The 14,664-nt window shown below is 35.9% G+C and overlaps 2 protein-coding genes across 5 annotated transcripts in view; both read left to right on the top strand.

The window, feature by feature from the left end:
- The window catches only part of LOC108953614 (uncharacterized), a 38,867-nt gene extending 35,560 nt beyond the window's left edge, over window positions 1–3,307 (top strand). For 3 of the 4 annotated variants that reach the window (XM_065078589.1, XM_065078587.1, XM_065078588.1), the window contains 2 exons: window positions 352–469; window positions 3,078–3,307. In XM_065078589.1, coding sequence (XP_064934661.1) covers window positions 352–469; window positions 3,078–3,085 — 126 coding nt within the window. In that variant the 3' untranslated portion in view covers window positions 3,086–3,307. The remainder of the gene's footprint in view (window positions 1–351; window positions 470–3,077) is intronic. The other variant, XR_010475844.1, reaches the window with a different exon arrangement.
- Window positions 3,308–3,790: 483 nt separating this feature from the next.
- LOC135587325 (mediator of RNA polymerase II transcription subunit 15a-like) lies at window positions 3,791–14,286 on the top strand. The gene is made up of 4 exons (XM_065078590.1): window positions 3,791–4,139; window positions 7,495–7,606; window positions 8,321–8,444; window positions 14,008–14,286. The coding sequence occupies exons 1-4, from the start codon at window positions 4,021–4,023 to the stop codon at window positions 14,013–14,015; spliced, it is 363 nt and encodes a 120-aa protein (XP_064934662.1). The 5' UTR covers window positions 3,791–4,020; the 3' UTR covers window positions 14,016–14,286.
- The last annotated feature ends 378 nt before the right edge of the window (window positions 14,287–14,664 follow it).

Raw genomic sequence — 14,664 nt, 5'->3', positions numbered from 1 at the left:
TGGGGGCATTTGCTTCTTGTCTGATGATAATCAATACTTTCGTATTTTTTTGTTTCTTTGTTGGTGTGTGTAATTAAATCACAGATTCTTCTGTTTGTGAAAATTTCATCCTTCAAGAAATATATGTTACTTGCAAACCGTAGACTAACTAAACTGCAATTATGTTAATACACTCTGTAGATGCATTATTATAAGCATTTTGACTGGCTAACTTTGGCCCCTACTTTTCTTCGTCCTTGTATATGTTAACTAAACTGCGCTTGTTTTTTTTTTTTTTCCTTTTCTTTCCTGTTTTTGTTGCTGTAAAAGTAAGACTTTGAAGAAGCACTCTTCTAACTCTTATTTTCTCAGTCAGAGTATTTGAGGAAAATTTCTATGAAAATGCTCTCAGTGGTGAGTAAAACACAGCATTCTGCATCAATCAACACGTCAGTGTCCAACAACAACAACCAAAATCCTACAGATCCAGGTACTTTAAAGTTGAGTTCCTTTTTGTCACAAATGAGGTATTGTGAATTATTGATATTGCATTTTGGTTGGAATATGGAAGTCAAATTTCCCCTATCGAGTATATTAATTTTGTTCTTTTTTCTTTTAAACATGAAGCATTAATTGCTCATGTATATTATTGAATCGTACTCTTTATTTCCTTGCTGCTGCTCAAGAATATCTTCCTGTGTTCTTTACTGCCAGCATGGCAGGGCTGAAACCTGCTGGTAGTCTACTGGAACCGATTGTCCATTATGACTGATCAGGTTCTTGACAGGGGGTTTTGGCACTCTGATTTTTCTGCCATGTGTGACCCATCTTCTTTTTTTTTTTTGCTCATTTTTGAAATGTACTGCCTCCGATACAATTTCTTGGTATGATTTCTGAAAAGGTGCTTATCGTGTTGACTTGGACATATTTTTTTTCCTAATTTATTGCATTTTTCCTCAACCTTCCAAAAATTAAATCTTGTTTTAATTATTTAGTTCTGTTTCCATTGTCCGAATTGAATGAACCAAGTTCCATAGTTTCCTTTTTCTGAACTCTAAATTGCGAAGCTGTTTCCCATCAGCTTTTAGTGAATTGAGTAAGGCAAATCCTTTTTTATTGTTTTAGGCCTATTTGGTGGTTGGGTCTAGTTTAACTCAATAGTTTTGCATTAGTGAATAGGTTGTCACTCTCATTAGCTGGTTTCATGCTTATTCTGAATATATAAATAAAGATGTTTTAGTGTTTTTTTTCATAAAATCATCAATCAAGCGTGCTAGTTATGAAAGTTAATGAGCTGCTATAATATTATGGATGAATTGTTTGATTTAGTTTGGCATATAAAACAACAATAGAAAATCATAGAATAATAATATTATGTGTTATGATCTAGTGAGATGTTTGATAGTACAATGTGAAAATAAATTGGAATTTATTGTAAACGACAACAGCATATGTGATTGATTAATTAATTGTTTCTACTAGAACTACAAATTGATGTACCTTATTAATAACTGTGCATTGTAACATAACATTCTTTCTGGAATGTGAAAGGATAAATAATATTTGTGACCTCTTTTTTTCAATAGGGTTCATTAGATTTTAGAATACTTGTCGACTCGATGGTATGCACAAATTATTTCTTCTTAAATGGACATTCTATCTTGTGGTAGTCCTAATTCTGTTCTTTTAATTTGCTTATACTTTTTAAATTTAGTCTTTAGAAGCAAAAACTGGCTTCTCAAGGCCTTTAAATGATTGTCTAATTAAATGAATCACAATGGTGATTGGAAGGGACATGTCTAAACCCTCTTTATCTAGAAGTTAGTAGGTGTATGGGCTTTATTTTTATAGCTTGAAGAATATGATTTGAGCAAAAGCAATTTCTTGTGTTGTGACCATAAATACCAAAGGCATGATAGGAGAAAAAGAATATGATTAGTAGTTATATGGGCTTTATTTTTATAGCTTGAAGAATATGATTTGAGCAAAAGCAAGTTCTTGCGACCGTAAATATCAAAGATATGATAGGAGAAAAAGAATATGATTAGTAGTTGTATGTGCGTTTTTTTTTAAGCTTGAAGAATATGATTTGAGCGAAAGAAAGTTCTTGCTACCATTAATATCAAAGACATGATTTGAGTAAAAGCAAGAATATGATTTATCTCAGAATATGGAAACCTTATCCAGAATTCCACAAGATAGGGGAAAAAGAAAATTGTTGACGTCTGGCTATTTGGATATAGCTATGGCTTCTTTGAGTCCTTTACATGACTGTCTAATTAAATGAATCAGAATGGTGATCCAAGGGGACATGTCTAAACCTTCTTTACGTGAGAAGCTAGTTGCTGTATGGGCTTTATTAATATAGCCCCAAGAATGAGATTTGACATAGCAATCTTATAACAATTCACAGTGCCCTTGCTTTATTCTTGGTTCCTTTACTTTCTTAATATCATAAATATTCAAGACAAGATGCATTTTTGTCTCTGTATCTATTACCCTATTCATAATAGTACTCTAAACTCGTTACCTCCTTTTAACTACACTATTGGACGAATTCAGCAGTAAAGATAAACCATATAAGAGGGAAAATACAAAATTCCAATTATCATGCATTTATCCAGTATTTGTTTGATACATGGAACTCATTCGTCACCAGCTTTCTCCAGGATTGTCTCATCAATCAATTCTAGTCATTTAATTTAGCTAGATGCACTTGTTTCTTTGTTCTAGCATTAGTTGTTTCAGTATTTGGATTTTTTGCATTTGGACCTTTATGGGTAGTACTGTTTGAACTTTTAACAACATACGACCCATCAGCAACCGACTGTTTTCTCTTTGAATTCGTTAGACCTGGTATTCAAATGTTGTGAATTTTCAGCATGTCTCCACATAATTAAAGAAACCTAGTTGTCACCTGAAAAGTTATATGCAACCAATGTTTTCTCGGCATAATCATAACCAACTGAGAGCGAAGATTCATAATCCATTAGAGATTTTTGTTTCCTTCCATTCTAATTTTGACTGATTTCCATTTATCATGCATGATCTTGTAGTTTTCAAGTGCTGCACTAACTTGTTTTGCACATATTTGTAAGATTGCTAAGACACTAGGATTGCCACTGAGAAGTAGCTGCTAAGAAGCTTTTAACTGAGGTGGGGCCTTGGATCGAGAAGCAAGAAGCAATTGGCAACGGGATATAAGAGTAATCGGTTCATGTTTCTGGTGTAAACTCAATAAACTGTGATGTTTCAAGAGTTTGGAATTAAGATTTGGTGTAATCAATTTTGATTATCAATGCAGTGCGTTGTAATCGATTCGACTTGATTTGTTATTTCGGTTTTGTAGTGCTTGGAGATGGAGAATACAATCGAGAGAGAATTTCTCTGTAGCTAAAGATGAAATTCTTGTATTTAATAATGCTTATTTCGTTTCGATAAAAGACTATATTGGATATGTCTAATAGGATTCTTTCATCGATCAAATTAATTTTAGTTCATCGATCGTGGCGGAAAAATATTTGTTATATGGATTTATTTTAGTTAATATTTTAATATGTAAAAAAATAATATATACTAATTACCAAACTTAATTATTTCTTATCATAGATTAAAAAATACTATATTCTTTTTCTTATTTTATTTTATTTGCCATGATTGGCTTTTTATTTTTTTAGTCTTTTTTATTTGCTTCCATTTAAAACTTTAATGTTCGTTTATTGCCTTTTATCTTAATTTATCTTTAGTTTATTTTTATTTTCTTATATTTGAATTTTTTATCTTTTGGGTGGAGGGCGCAGTTTTCTTCTCGGCTGCTGTGTATATGTTTGAAGGGAATCCCCCACCGCACTTCCTCCCTTCCCCCAAAGCTTTCTTTCTACGCCCCCCCTCTCTCTCTCGGCTCTTCGCACGTTTCTCGCTCGTCCTCGGCAACCCACTTTTTCGTTGTTGCCGGATCGATTTCCCCGCGGATTCCTATCTCCTTTGATTTCCCCGGCTCTGAGATCTCAATTTGAGTGGTGCGTGCTTTAGATCCTTCCGATGGAGGGGAATAGTTGGAGGCCGGCTCAGGGGGAGAGCGCCGCCGCGTCGGATGGGGGATCCGGCGACTGGAGGACCCAACTCCACCCGGAGGCGCGGCAAAGGATTGTAAATAGCATGTAAGTGGACTATTTCCTCTTCCTCAAAGTTTTCTTGGTTTTCCTGATGTGCAGGCGTCTTTCATCGCTCGATTTTGGTTGATATTTTTGAATTTATAGCAGTCTTTTGTGTGAGATTAAGGTCCTTCTGTGGGTTGGATGTGAAAAATCTAAAGCACTTGAGAAAAAAATATTATTGTTGTTGTTATTACTTTGTTAGGGTTTTTGTTCGTGTAATTTGTACCACGGTCTTTTTCTTTCGATAATGAACTCGTAGTTTCCTTGAGAAACGAGTCAAATTTTCTTTTAGTCACCTCTCTATCAACTTCAACTTCGTTTCAAATTTTGATATTCATTAATCGATCACATCGTACCACCTATGCAAATACGCGTGCTTATGACATGTCCAAAGGGTTGATCTCTCAGGGTTCTGGTCTCGATTTCATTTGTTGGATCATAGGCTGTGACTGAGGAATGCTCAAAAAATTTGTTTTTGTATCCGACCAGGAAATTTTACATGATATCATATTAGTAAACTGCTGGTGGATTGTATGATTGGAACTAAGAGGGAGCTGTGCGGAAAAATTCAAAATGGGATCTTTCTTATTGCATGTAGTAAGCAGAGGCCGTTGAGTCTGTTGAGGGGGGAGAAAGTTTGATCTCTGATATCTTTGGATTTTCAAATGGGATACAGTTAAGATTCCTATACATCTTTCACTGTCTATGTGGCCGATACAGATTTCCATAGAGGCTCATGCTTTTATTGGGGAAGGGGGAAGTGGATTGGGTAAATATTTTTGGGAGAGAATTGAAAGATAACATAAGGCATGGTTCCCAATCAACGAGTACTTTACATCGGGAAGGCTCTATTCATCTCTGGAGATGGAGAAATAGCCAATTTGAGAAACAGGTACCACTCAGGTTTTTTGTCCAGCCAATTAACTATCCATCCGTAGATCTATAAGAAAAGAAAATATCATTTTTTGGAAGCATACTGTTTTAGGTAGCATTTATGGTGTGTGATAGCAAATAGGAAGAATTCGGTCTCCGTATCAACCTACGTTGATGATTGGCCCCCTTGAAATTTGTCGCTTTATTATTCGCTTAATAGATCTTGTCAGATGCATCAAGTGACTTATGAAAAACTATCTTGTTGAAATAAGCAATGAAGTCGATGATGCTCATTTTTGTTGGCCCCGACATCATTGTGACACCATAAAGGTCAGGCCTCTTTGTTTTTTGAATAATTTAATCCAGTCTCTAAGCTCATAGAAATCCTCATCTAGATGTGTCACGTATCTCTCTTGGGTTGGGAGGACAACATGCTTCGGTATCATGGACCTTTGGTTGTATGTGCTAGGATCGTATGAAAGTTGAACTACGTTGTAATTGCTTTTCTAAATGGAAGAGATCCAAGCTAAGAAAGGAAGAATAAACATAAGCCCCAACCTAATTGCATGAAAGTATCTTACTGATTAGGTTCAGATTTATCTTAATTTGGAAAGAAATCAGACCAGATCTTGAGATTTCAATCTTCCTATGTTACAAATCAACCTCCCTTAGTGATCTTCAATGAAGTTTTGAGAGATTTGGCTTTTGGGGGGTGGGCTGGTTGGGGTGGGTGGGTGATTTTAAAGTGCCCAACGAGACCCCCCCAATGGGTTTCGTTGGGGCACATCATATCTGGGTGGGTTTATCGCCTGGTAATGGATCTGTATTAGTTGGTAAGTCCTGTACAAGGGGGTTATGGTTATAACCCCTTCAACTGGTCTTGAATCTGTCAGTAAAGAGTGGTATGAGTCTTGGCTACCAGTTGGAGTGGTAAATACCACCCGTACCATAACGGTGTGGGCGGTAAAGAGTTACTTAATGCAGCCATATAACAAAGAATTCAATCAAAATCGAATTTGCCTCGGATGATATGGATATGGATCAGATGTATCGTATGAGAATCTGGTAATACCACAAAAACACAAACTATGCCTAATTGTCCAGCAGTATGGTGAACATGAGTTATCTTGAAGCTAAATTTTGAAGTTTGTATCTGTTAATTAGATTTGCACTTGGTGGGTGCACCATACCAGAGATGTCTGCAATTTGACTACCCTGCTCTTTCTATATGAGAGACATCTTCAAGCTTTCCTTTTTGGTAAATAAATTCAAAGTGTAAACAATGTACATAGTTGTTTCCTGTAAACTTACCTTTGTGTTTTTTGTATCTTTAGCTCTATGTTTAACGTTACTAATGGCTTCATCATTCTTTTCCCATATCTTTAGCTCTATATTTCATGATACTACAGATTTTTTTTTTTCTGTAGTTACTAACTTGTAACTTGGAACATAGGCTGACTCCGCTTTTACCAAAAAAATAAATAAATTAGCAAAATAATATACGTTGTTGGAACCTCATTGGAACATGCTTGGGAAGGTAATATGCACTTGTGAGTTCAAATATATCGAGTAAGTCTATTGTAAAAAAAGGAACATAATTGTTTAAACCTTTTGTTTGGCACTGAAAAGTGATCCATCATGCATTTTGTGGATCAGATACTGATATATAATGTATAGTCATGGCTATACTGACATATAATGTATACTCATGGCTTTTTGTTAGTCATTAGTCACTATGCTAGTTACACTGGAGTCCCTATCATACACCTTTTCTTGGTTGATATAATCAATAATTCTTTTGCTCTCGGTTTTCCATCACATGCCAGTTTTAGTTAGTGTTGGCCAAGGAATGCCATATCGTGTACCGGACCCATATGGGTTGTTGGTCGGACCAGTATGTACCGATCATTACTGGCTTATCATGTAGTATCAACACATGGTGCCTTGGTATCAATCAGTGTTTCGAAGACGAAGAAGAAGGGGAAGAGGAAGCAACAGTAGAGGAGGAAGAAGAGGATGCGCTGGAGGAAGGAGGAGGAGGAAGGATGAAGGGGTGGTCGTGGAGGAAGAGGAGAAGAGGGGGGAGCGTACTAGGGACTGGTGACAGTGTACAACAATGATAGCATTGGTTCCATGTGGCTCACGAGAAGAGGGCTCACACTTGTGAGGCCTAATTGGTGTTTTTGTTTTCTTTGTTTTTGTATGGATTTGTACTGGACTAGTACAAAGCGGAAGGTATGTACTGGTACTGGCATTGATTTAAAAGAAAAAGTCGTAAGAAGTCTTGATTCATATTTTTACTCTTTTTTCCACTCACTTTATCAGAGTTTCATACACTATTTGTTCACACTCTAGCATGTGCAATTTTGGAAAAAATTCTGTAGATCAGTTAGTGGTTGTCATTCATTTGTCTTTCTCCTGGTTCTCAAAATTTATTCTGTTCATAATTTTCATTTTGTAAGAGTACAATGTTCTCTATATGTAGAATGGAAACTTTGAAGAGGCATCTGCCTATCTCTGTGTCCGAGGGCTTAATTGAACATCAGAAAATTGCTACTCGGTTTGAGGAGAAGATATATACTGCAGCTTCTGATCGGGTAAATTAACCAATTCGTCTTTAATCTTCGTCTTTGCTTTGCCATTGTTAGGTGCGTTCTCAACCAATGTTTGAAATGCTGGTTGGACCAGTACATATAGACTGGTGTTTATCGGTCTAACTAAGGTGCAATACTAGTTGGCATTTAAATTTTTTAAATTTTTTTATGCTACCGGATTGTACAGTTAAGCATATTGCCCAGTGTATTAGTACTATGCTAGTCTGACCATTTGCTAAAAACAGTACCAGACAGGGTTTTGAAACCTTGTGGTCGTTGCTTGTTTTGGTGGTATTTACATTTTGGTTTGATGACAATGTTTTGATAGTATTTGCCTTTTTCGTCTATTGATAATATTTTTATGAATAGTCTTCTTACATGCTGGAAAATGAAGAAGCACAAAAGATAGCCTTTTGTAGTACTCTCTTGCTGCACCATAGTAGCTCTTTTGTTGCATTCGAGTACCAGAATTTGTTGTTTGTTATAATTTCATCCTTAAGAAAACCTGATGCTTACTGGCTATAAGCTTGATAAATAAACAGTACATGTTAATAGGCTGTGGATGAGATTACTCTTGAGCATTTTGCATGACTAATTTGGATCTGTACCATATATGTCTTTCAGAATCCAATGGAAAAAAATATATTTGTTTATTCTTGCTTATTGGTATGAACTGTAAGCACTGTATGAAATATTTTTTTCTTTCTAATTTTTCAGTTTGATTATTTGAGGAAAATTTCTCTAAAAATGCTTTCAATGGAGAATAAGTCTCAGCATTCTGCTTCAATTAACCCTTTAATATCCAACAGCGCAGTTCTCAACCAAAATTCTGCAGACCCAGGTAGGTACCATGAAATGCTTTCTTTTCTGTACAAATTAGACATTCTGAATTATGGATAAGATATATTTTATTCAAAATATCACAGTCAATTTTGTTTACTTCATTCCTTTTGTGTATTGTGTATATTATAATATTACTACTTATATTCATTCTTTTTCATATAAAATGAATCTATAGATTCTTTTTTATTTTGTCCTGTGTACTCTGTGGTTCTCGAGTGTTTAAATGACATTTGCCAGACTTTGAAGTTATTGAAGATTTTATACACCATCCTGTGCCCATCTTTTATCTTGTTGTCATCTAGGTGTTTGATCTTTCATGTATCTTGATTTTCATCTCTTTGTAAGTTCTTCAGTGTTCATACTCTGACAAGAGCTATGCTATTATTTGATAAGTTTGTCATGGTTTTGACTGGATTATACTTTATAAAACCTAGAACTTGAGTTGTTTAAATTGAAATTCTTTTACATTGTTCTAAATTGCTGTTGTGGTCGAGTATTTACTTTTTGTCCTTGCTTATACATTAATATAACTGAGGAGGTATATAATAATCTGAAGCTGGTTGTATATTAATATAACTTGCTAGGCAAGTTGGACTGGCTGAGAAGCTGCCTCCTCTCGAATGACGGCCTTTCTGGAGAGGTGGACCTTATTATTTTTTATTTGTTAGTTTTAAACATTTGAAGCCTTTTAGATAAAGAACAATCCCGTGATCCACCAAATGTTTCACTGGATCTTAAAAGTCTGTGCAGAAAAGAAATTGGTCGAAGTCATTTGGCACACGCTGTCACCCTAAACTGATTTATTTACTATGTAGAGATGGGACTTTAAGTGTTGGCAAATAAATCAATTTATATTGATTCTGAGGCCAAAAGGACTTACAGGAGAGTTGAAAGAGTCATATGCTAAAAATTTAATGTTTTGTGCATATTGGATTTGAAGATGCAGTATACTAAGAAATAAAACCAAATTTTTTTAATTATCTTGTCCTCTTACTACTAACCAAGGTTCGTTTTACTAGTCCATACTGGTGTACCAATAAACTGTCAATATGATATGTACTGAGTTGTATCAAGCTATATTGAGCATACCAACATACGGTACATGTGACCATACGAATGTCCCACTCATATCGGTCCCTTGTTGGACCGGTATATACCGCCCATACCAACACACGGTACGTTGTGGTACGACGAACCTTGCCACAAACTATTGTTTTTGAGTAGTAGATACTCTAGGAATGTGGTAAATTGGTGATTTGCGGATAATTGTGAAGTATGACACAGGGAAGACGTATTAGATTCTAGCTGGATCAAATAACTTGTACACTTAAATTTGATTGATGGCTTACGGTGATAAGCAATAGTAAAAAGAATGATATGATTCTTCTCAGAAATATTACAAGGCAAAATTATTTTGTTACATCTTTTAGATTGGAAATGCTAGCTAATCAGCTAAGACATTATCGTGCTTACCCAAATGACTTTTCCATTCCATAATTAAAATGTTCATTTAAATGATTATAATTAGTTGACAATGTCTGTGGGGGATATGCTTCTTTCACGTTATATATTCTGCAGTCCCTACACGCAGTTATAATCATTCAATTGAAAACTTGTTGGTGGTAGTTAAGTTTTGGATGTGCATCTCAATATTACTTAATGGTGAGGTTTGGCATTTAAACTAGATGAGGCTTCATGCAACTACAACCCTTACTTGAAAATAAGTCTGCTCGGTCAAAATTTGTTAATGTTTATGTTCTCCATAAAATCAATGTATTTTTATTTATGAGTAAATATTGATGTGCATAATGAATTACAATCATGTACAAAGTCTGTGAACTCTTTTTGTTATTTTGTATTACGAAACAAGGTTGAAGAATTTAAGCTTCAAATGGGAGATATAGGTTCATCGAACTTGTGAATTTGGAATTACTCTGGGAAGCTTTTCCCTTGATAACACCATTTTAAAAAATATTTCTTAGAGGATGTCAAAGCAGTCTTACATGTGTCATAGCTCTAATCATAATGGCTTTTTTTGTGCAAAAGAAATGATAACTCTGATAATAGTTCCAATCTAACGTGTGAAATTGCTATTGCAAAGTGATTTTAGTAAAACTACTTGTCACAATATCATTTTTCACAAAACAAAATATGATATTTACAACATTAATTTTAGGCTTCCCTAAGTCATAAAAAATGATGTTTCTTTTATGAATATTATAAAAAGAGCTATTTTCAAAATATATTTTTGAAAGGTCTATTTAGGAAATATTTTATTTTGGATGAAAGAATTTACACATATATTTAGTACCTACAGATTGTTTGTTGCAATAGTATAGGTGTGGGACTGTGACTATATCCTATTGACATAGTGCACATTGATCAATTAAACCATGTTTCAATTCCAGTATGTGAGTTTGAAACTATAATAGATACCACCTACCTAGTGTTTGCTAGTTACAGGTGCCCTGCAAGTCAATCACGTAAGTGATGACACATGTGACACGCTACATAATCTTTTTTGTTATTATTTTTATAATATTTTTTATTTTATATTTATGATGAATATATTGTGATGTCCTTCGATCTGTGCAATGAGAATTGGATCATGATTAGATTATGATAATGTGACTAATTCGTCATTAGATACAAACCTTAAATATTCTCGATTGTAGGTTACTTGAGAGGGTCATCAAGATAATCGGATTGATCGGTGTGCTATATACTTGTTCATATGATGGAGGCAACTGATCTCATAGTTGCTTGTATGGGGATACTGTACTGATGCTCATTGGAGAATAAGTTTATTGAATGATCCGCTTACGGAATACTGGTTGCTTAATAATACTTTATCATCAAATAGTGATTCCGTAGTTCCGATTGTGAATCTGGTTCTTAGACTTGAGACCACAAGGATGTCTTGTTTGAGTACTTCATTCTTTAATACCAGATTCATAGGTCTAGAAGTTCCAAATCTAGCACATTCGGTCATTGGGAATGGTAGTCAATCTTATGAAGACAATTGAGTGTCAATAGAAGATCATCCACTCTCGGTATCATAAGAGGAATATCATGTGTGCTCTCACTTATGCAAATCCCTAACCAGGGTCGATCGGATCGTGATAAATCTGATAAGCGCGAGATTCGGATTCAAAGACGAGTTCTCCGGGAGAATCTAATTATAGTAAGACTAGGATGAATTTCGTATGGCCCTGATAGCACCATGCTCTATATACGATCTCAGGGACGTTAGATAAATGAGAGACTATAGATACACGGTAACTGAGGGTAGACAGGTCCAATATATTAGATCCCTCTGTAACGTCTGGGGACTATGGCATAGTGGCTTAATACGATAATGATCGATAAGTTGAGTGAATTATTATTGAGATAATAATTCACTGAGTCAAATGGAGTTTTGACAAGTGCAACTCACGGCCAGCTTAATATTGGGCCTAGAGGATCATACACATATGGTAGAGAACGCACGAGTAGAGGATTGAATATGAGATATCTAATAATTCCTTATTTTCTTGTATCCATTTGGTTAGACCCAATAGGGTTTAGAGTGGTTATTGGACAGGGATCCAATATCCATTAAGTCAAGATAATTGAATGGAGATTCAGTACCCATTAAGGCAGGATCCATTATGGTTAGTAAATAGGGTTCTCAATATATAGGAGTTGAGGCTTAAAGGGATCATAAGCTAGACCCCTATTGTCGCCACCTCTTTCATCTCCTCCCTGCTTCTTCCTCCAGTCGACTGTCCCTCTCTGGTGTGGTGCGAGAGGATAGCAAGAGGGATCGACCCCTCCTTGGTTGTTGCGGCATGGTGGTGCGCGAACACGAGGAAAGAACGTGCTGCACCAGAAGGTGCATCGTTGTCGCATCCACTGTGTGGATTACCGCTAAAGAAGAGTTTACGAGAGCTCCTTCATCCACGGATTGAGATCTATATATTAGGGGATATATGGTTTCACCTAGGTGAGAACGTCTCACACCCCTTACGTTGTTTTATCGCTTTCGAGTTTTTCTCTTCCGATCATCGCACCACGATTCGATAAGATTGTTTTGGGAAATCAGTTTTTGTTTTCACTTTCCACTGCACATGTAATACTCCCCAAGGTTTCCCAATAGTGTTGATGCTCATTTAGCATTTTGGTTACTGGCTTAAGTCACCTGATAATAATAAGATGAGTGGTATTCATATAAGGGCTAGGTACTTGAACATTTCAGTGTTGATAAACCATTAGAGATACGAAAATCCTTCATTAAACATGGGATTGTTTCTGCTTATTTTCCAGAAAAGGTAAATGTATTGGAATGATTTTTACATTTTGTCTTCAAAATTTACCACATAAGAAAGGTGTAGGCACACACCATGGCGAACTATGCTGAAGGTGTTGAACTATCGCTAAGCTATCTTTTTGGCTGTGCCAGCTGATAGAAAGGTGTGGACTGACATGACATGCAATCTAGCAATGCTAGAAAGACATAGGAGACTCCCATGCCACAAAGTGGCAATCCTTATTCCTTGTCTCAACATGTGTAGAAGCACATATGAGATAGCTCAACAAGGACTTGCAACCTAGTTGAAGCTACACCGTCTATATAAATATTCATGAGGAATGAGGACAACTAATAGAAACCACAAACCTCATTGCCCAACCAGCATATGTTACTGTGGGGAATATTCACTAGATGTGGCCTGCATCAAGTGTCATGGCCACATGGGCACGTGACTCACATATGATTGGCATCGGGGCATCATGGTGTCATGTAGTAGGTCGTGGTTGGGCACCATTTGTGTTGCTGCAAGTAAATGTTTGTTAATGTGACTGAGATTTTTTTCCCAGAGCCATCCCTATAAGAAGTTGAAGAAAGCATATTAATCCAAGGTTTGTTAAAGTAAAAGCTGTGGTTGGAGGCTTGGAACTTGTAAACATGAAATTCATTTTTCGAGGGTTCAAACTTCTTGGGACTGACCAAATATGCTTCCTTGATAGCATTGCTTGGTGTACAATCACAAGCCAACCAAGGGCAACCATTATCTGTCTCTATGGTGAATCAACCTTCAGCAAGGCAACAAATTTTGTCCCAGAATATTCAGAACAACACTTTGGCCATGGCACAAAATCCTGCCAATCTTTCCTCTGCATTTAATTTAGCTAGATGCACTTGTTTCTTTGTTCTAGCATTAGGTGTTTTAGTATTTGGATTTTTTGCATTTGGGCCTTTATGGGTAGTACTGTTTTAACTTTTAACAACATATGACCCGTCAGCAACCGAGTGTTTTCTCTTTGAATTCGTTTGACCTGGTATTCAAATGTTGTGAATTTTCAGCATGTCTCCACATAATTAAAGAAACCTGGTTGTCACCTGAAAAGTTATATGCAACCAATGTTTTCTCGGCATAATCATAACCAACTGAGAGCAAAGATTCATTATCCATTAGAGATTTTTGTTTCCTTCCAATCTAATTTTGACTTATTTCCATTTATCATCCATGATCTTGTAGTTTTCAAGTGCTGCACTAACTTGTTTTTCACATATTTGTAAGATTGCTAAGACACTAGGATTGCCACTGAAAAGTAGCTGCTACGAAGCTTTTAACTTGAGGTGGAGCCTTGGATCAAGAAGCAACTGGCAACGGGATATAAGAGTAATCGCTTCATGTTTCTGGTGTAAACTCAATAAATGTTTGTAAATCAATTACTTATTTACACACCTTTTTAAACTTGTTTGGAAATTGCAATTGAATATAAACGTAGTGAAGTACAGCATTAGACTGATATGCTACATTATTGTGATAACTAAAAGTGGACAGACTTGTCAAATAGCCCATTCTGTCTTCCTCTTATGATTAGTTGCAGTGTATCTTCTTGTGACAGAGTTGCCGAAATTTCTATCCGGAATTTTTTTTGACAGGATTCTGATATTGCTCTGCATCAAAATTTGCTCTCTAATTATAAATGCTGACCATGTTGGCCAGTATTTTTTCATGTATTTATAAGAATATTTGCTTGTGGGATAAGATGGTGTTGTTTCCGTGCTGCTCTCTAGTGCTCGAGCTGCAATCAGTAGGAAACCACCCAAAACTTGGGGGCACTTATGCCAAGTTACTAAGCTTAGTTTCTCTTATATGGATCATATCATAATAATGACTGGTCCTCCCTTATAACTGTTGAACAATCATCATTTTATTGTGCTGTGTGGT

The sequence above is a fragment of the Musa acuminata genome, chromosome BXJ1-8, assembly GCF_036884655.1.
Source record: "Musa acuminata AAA Group cultivar baxijiao chromosome BXJ1-8, Cavendish_Baxijiao_AAA, whole genome shotgun sequence".
Classification (NCBI taxonomy): Eukaryota; Viridiplantae; Streptophyta; class Magnoliopsida; order Zingiberales; family Musaceae; genus Musa; species Musa acuminata.
The sequence above is the reverse complement of the archived record's forward strand: the minus strand, read 5'-3'. Positions and strand labels throughout refer to the sequence as shown.

Coding starts and splice junctions, on each gene's coding strand:
- LOC135587325 (XM_065078590.1), top strand. CDS start 4,021: ATGGAGGGGAATAGTTGGAGGCCGGCTCAGGGGGAGAGCGCCGCCGCG. Junction 4,140..7,494: donor CAAAGGATTGTAAATAGCAT/GTAAGTGGACTA, acceptor CTCTATATGTAG/AATGGAAACTTTGAAGAGGC. Junction 7,607..8,320: donor ATACTGCAGCTTCTGATCGG/GTAAATTAACCA, acceptor CTAATTTTTCAG/TTTGATTATTTGAGGAAAAT.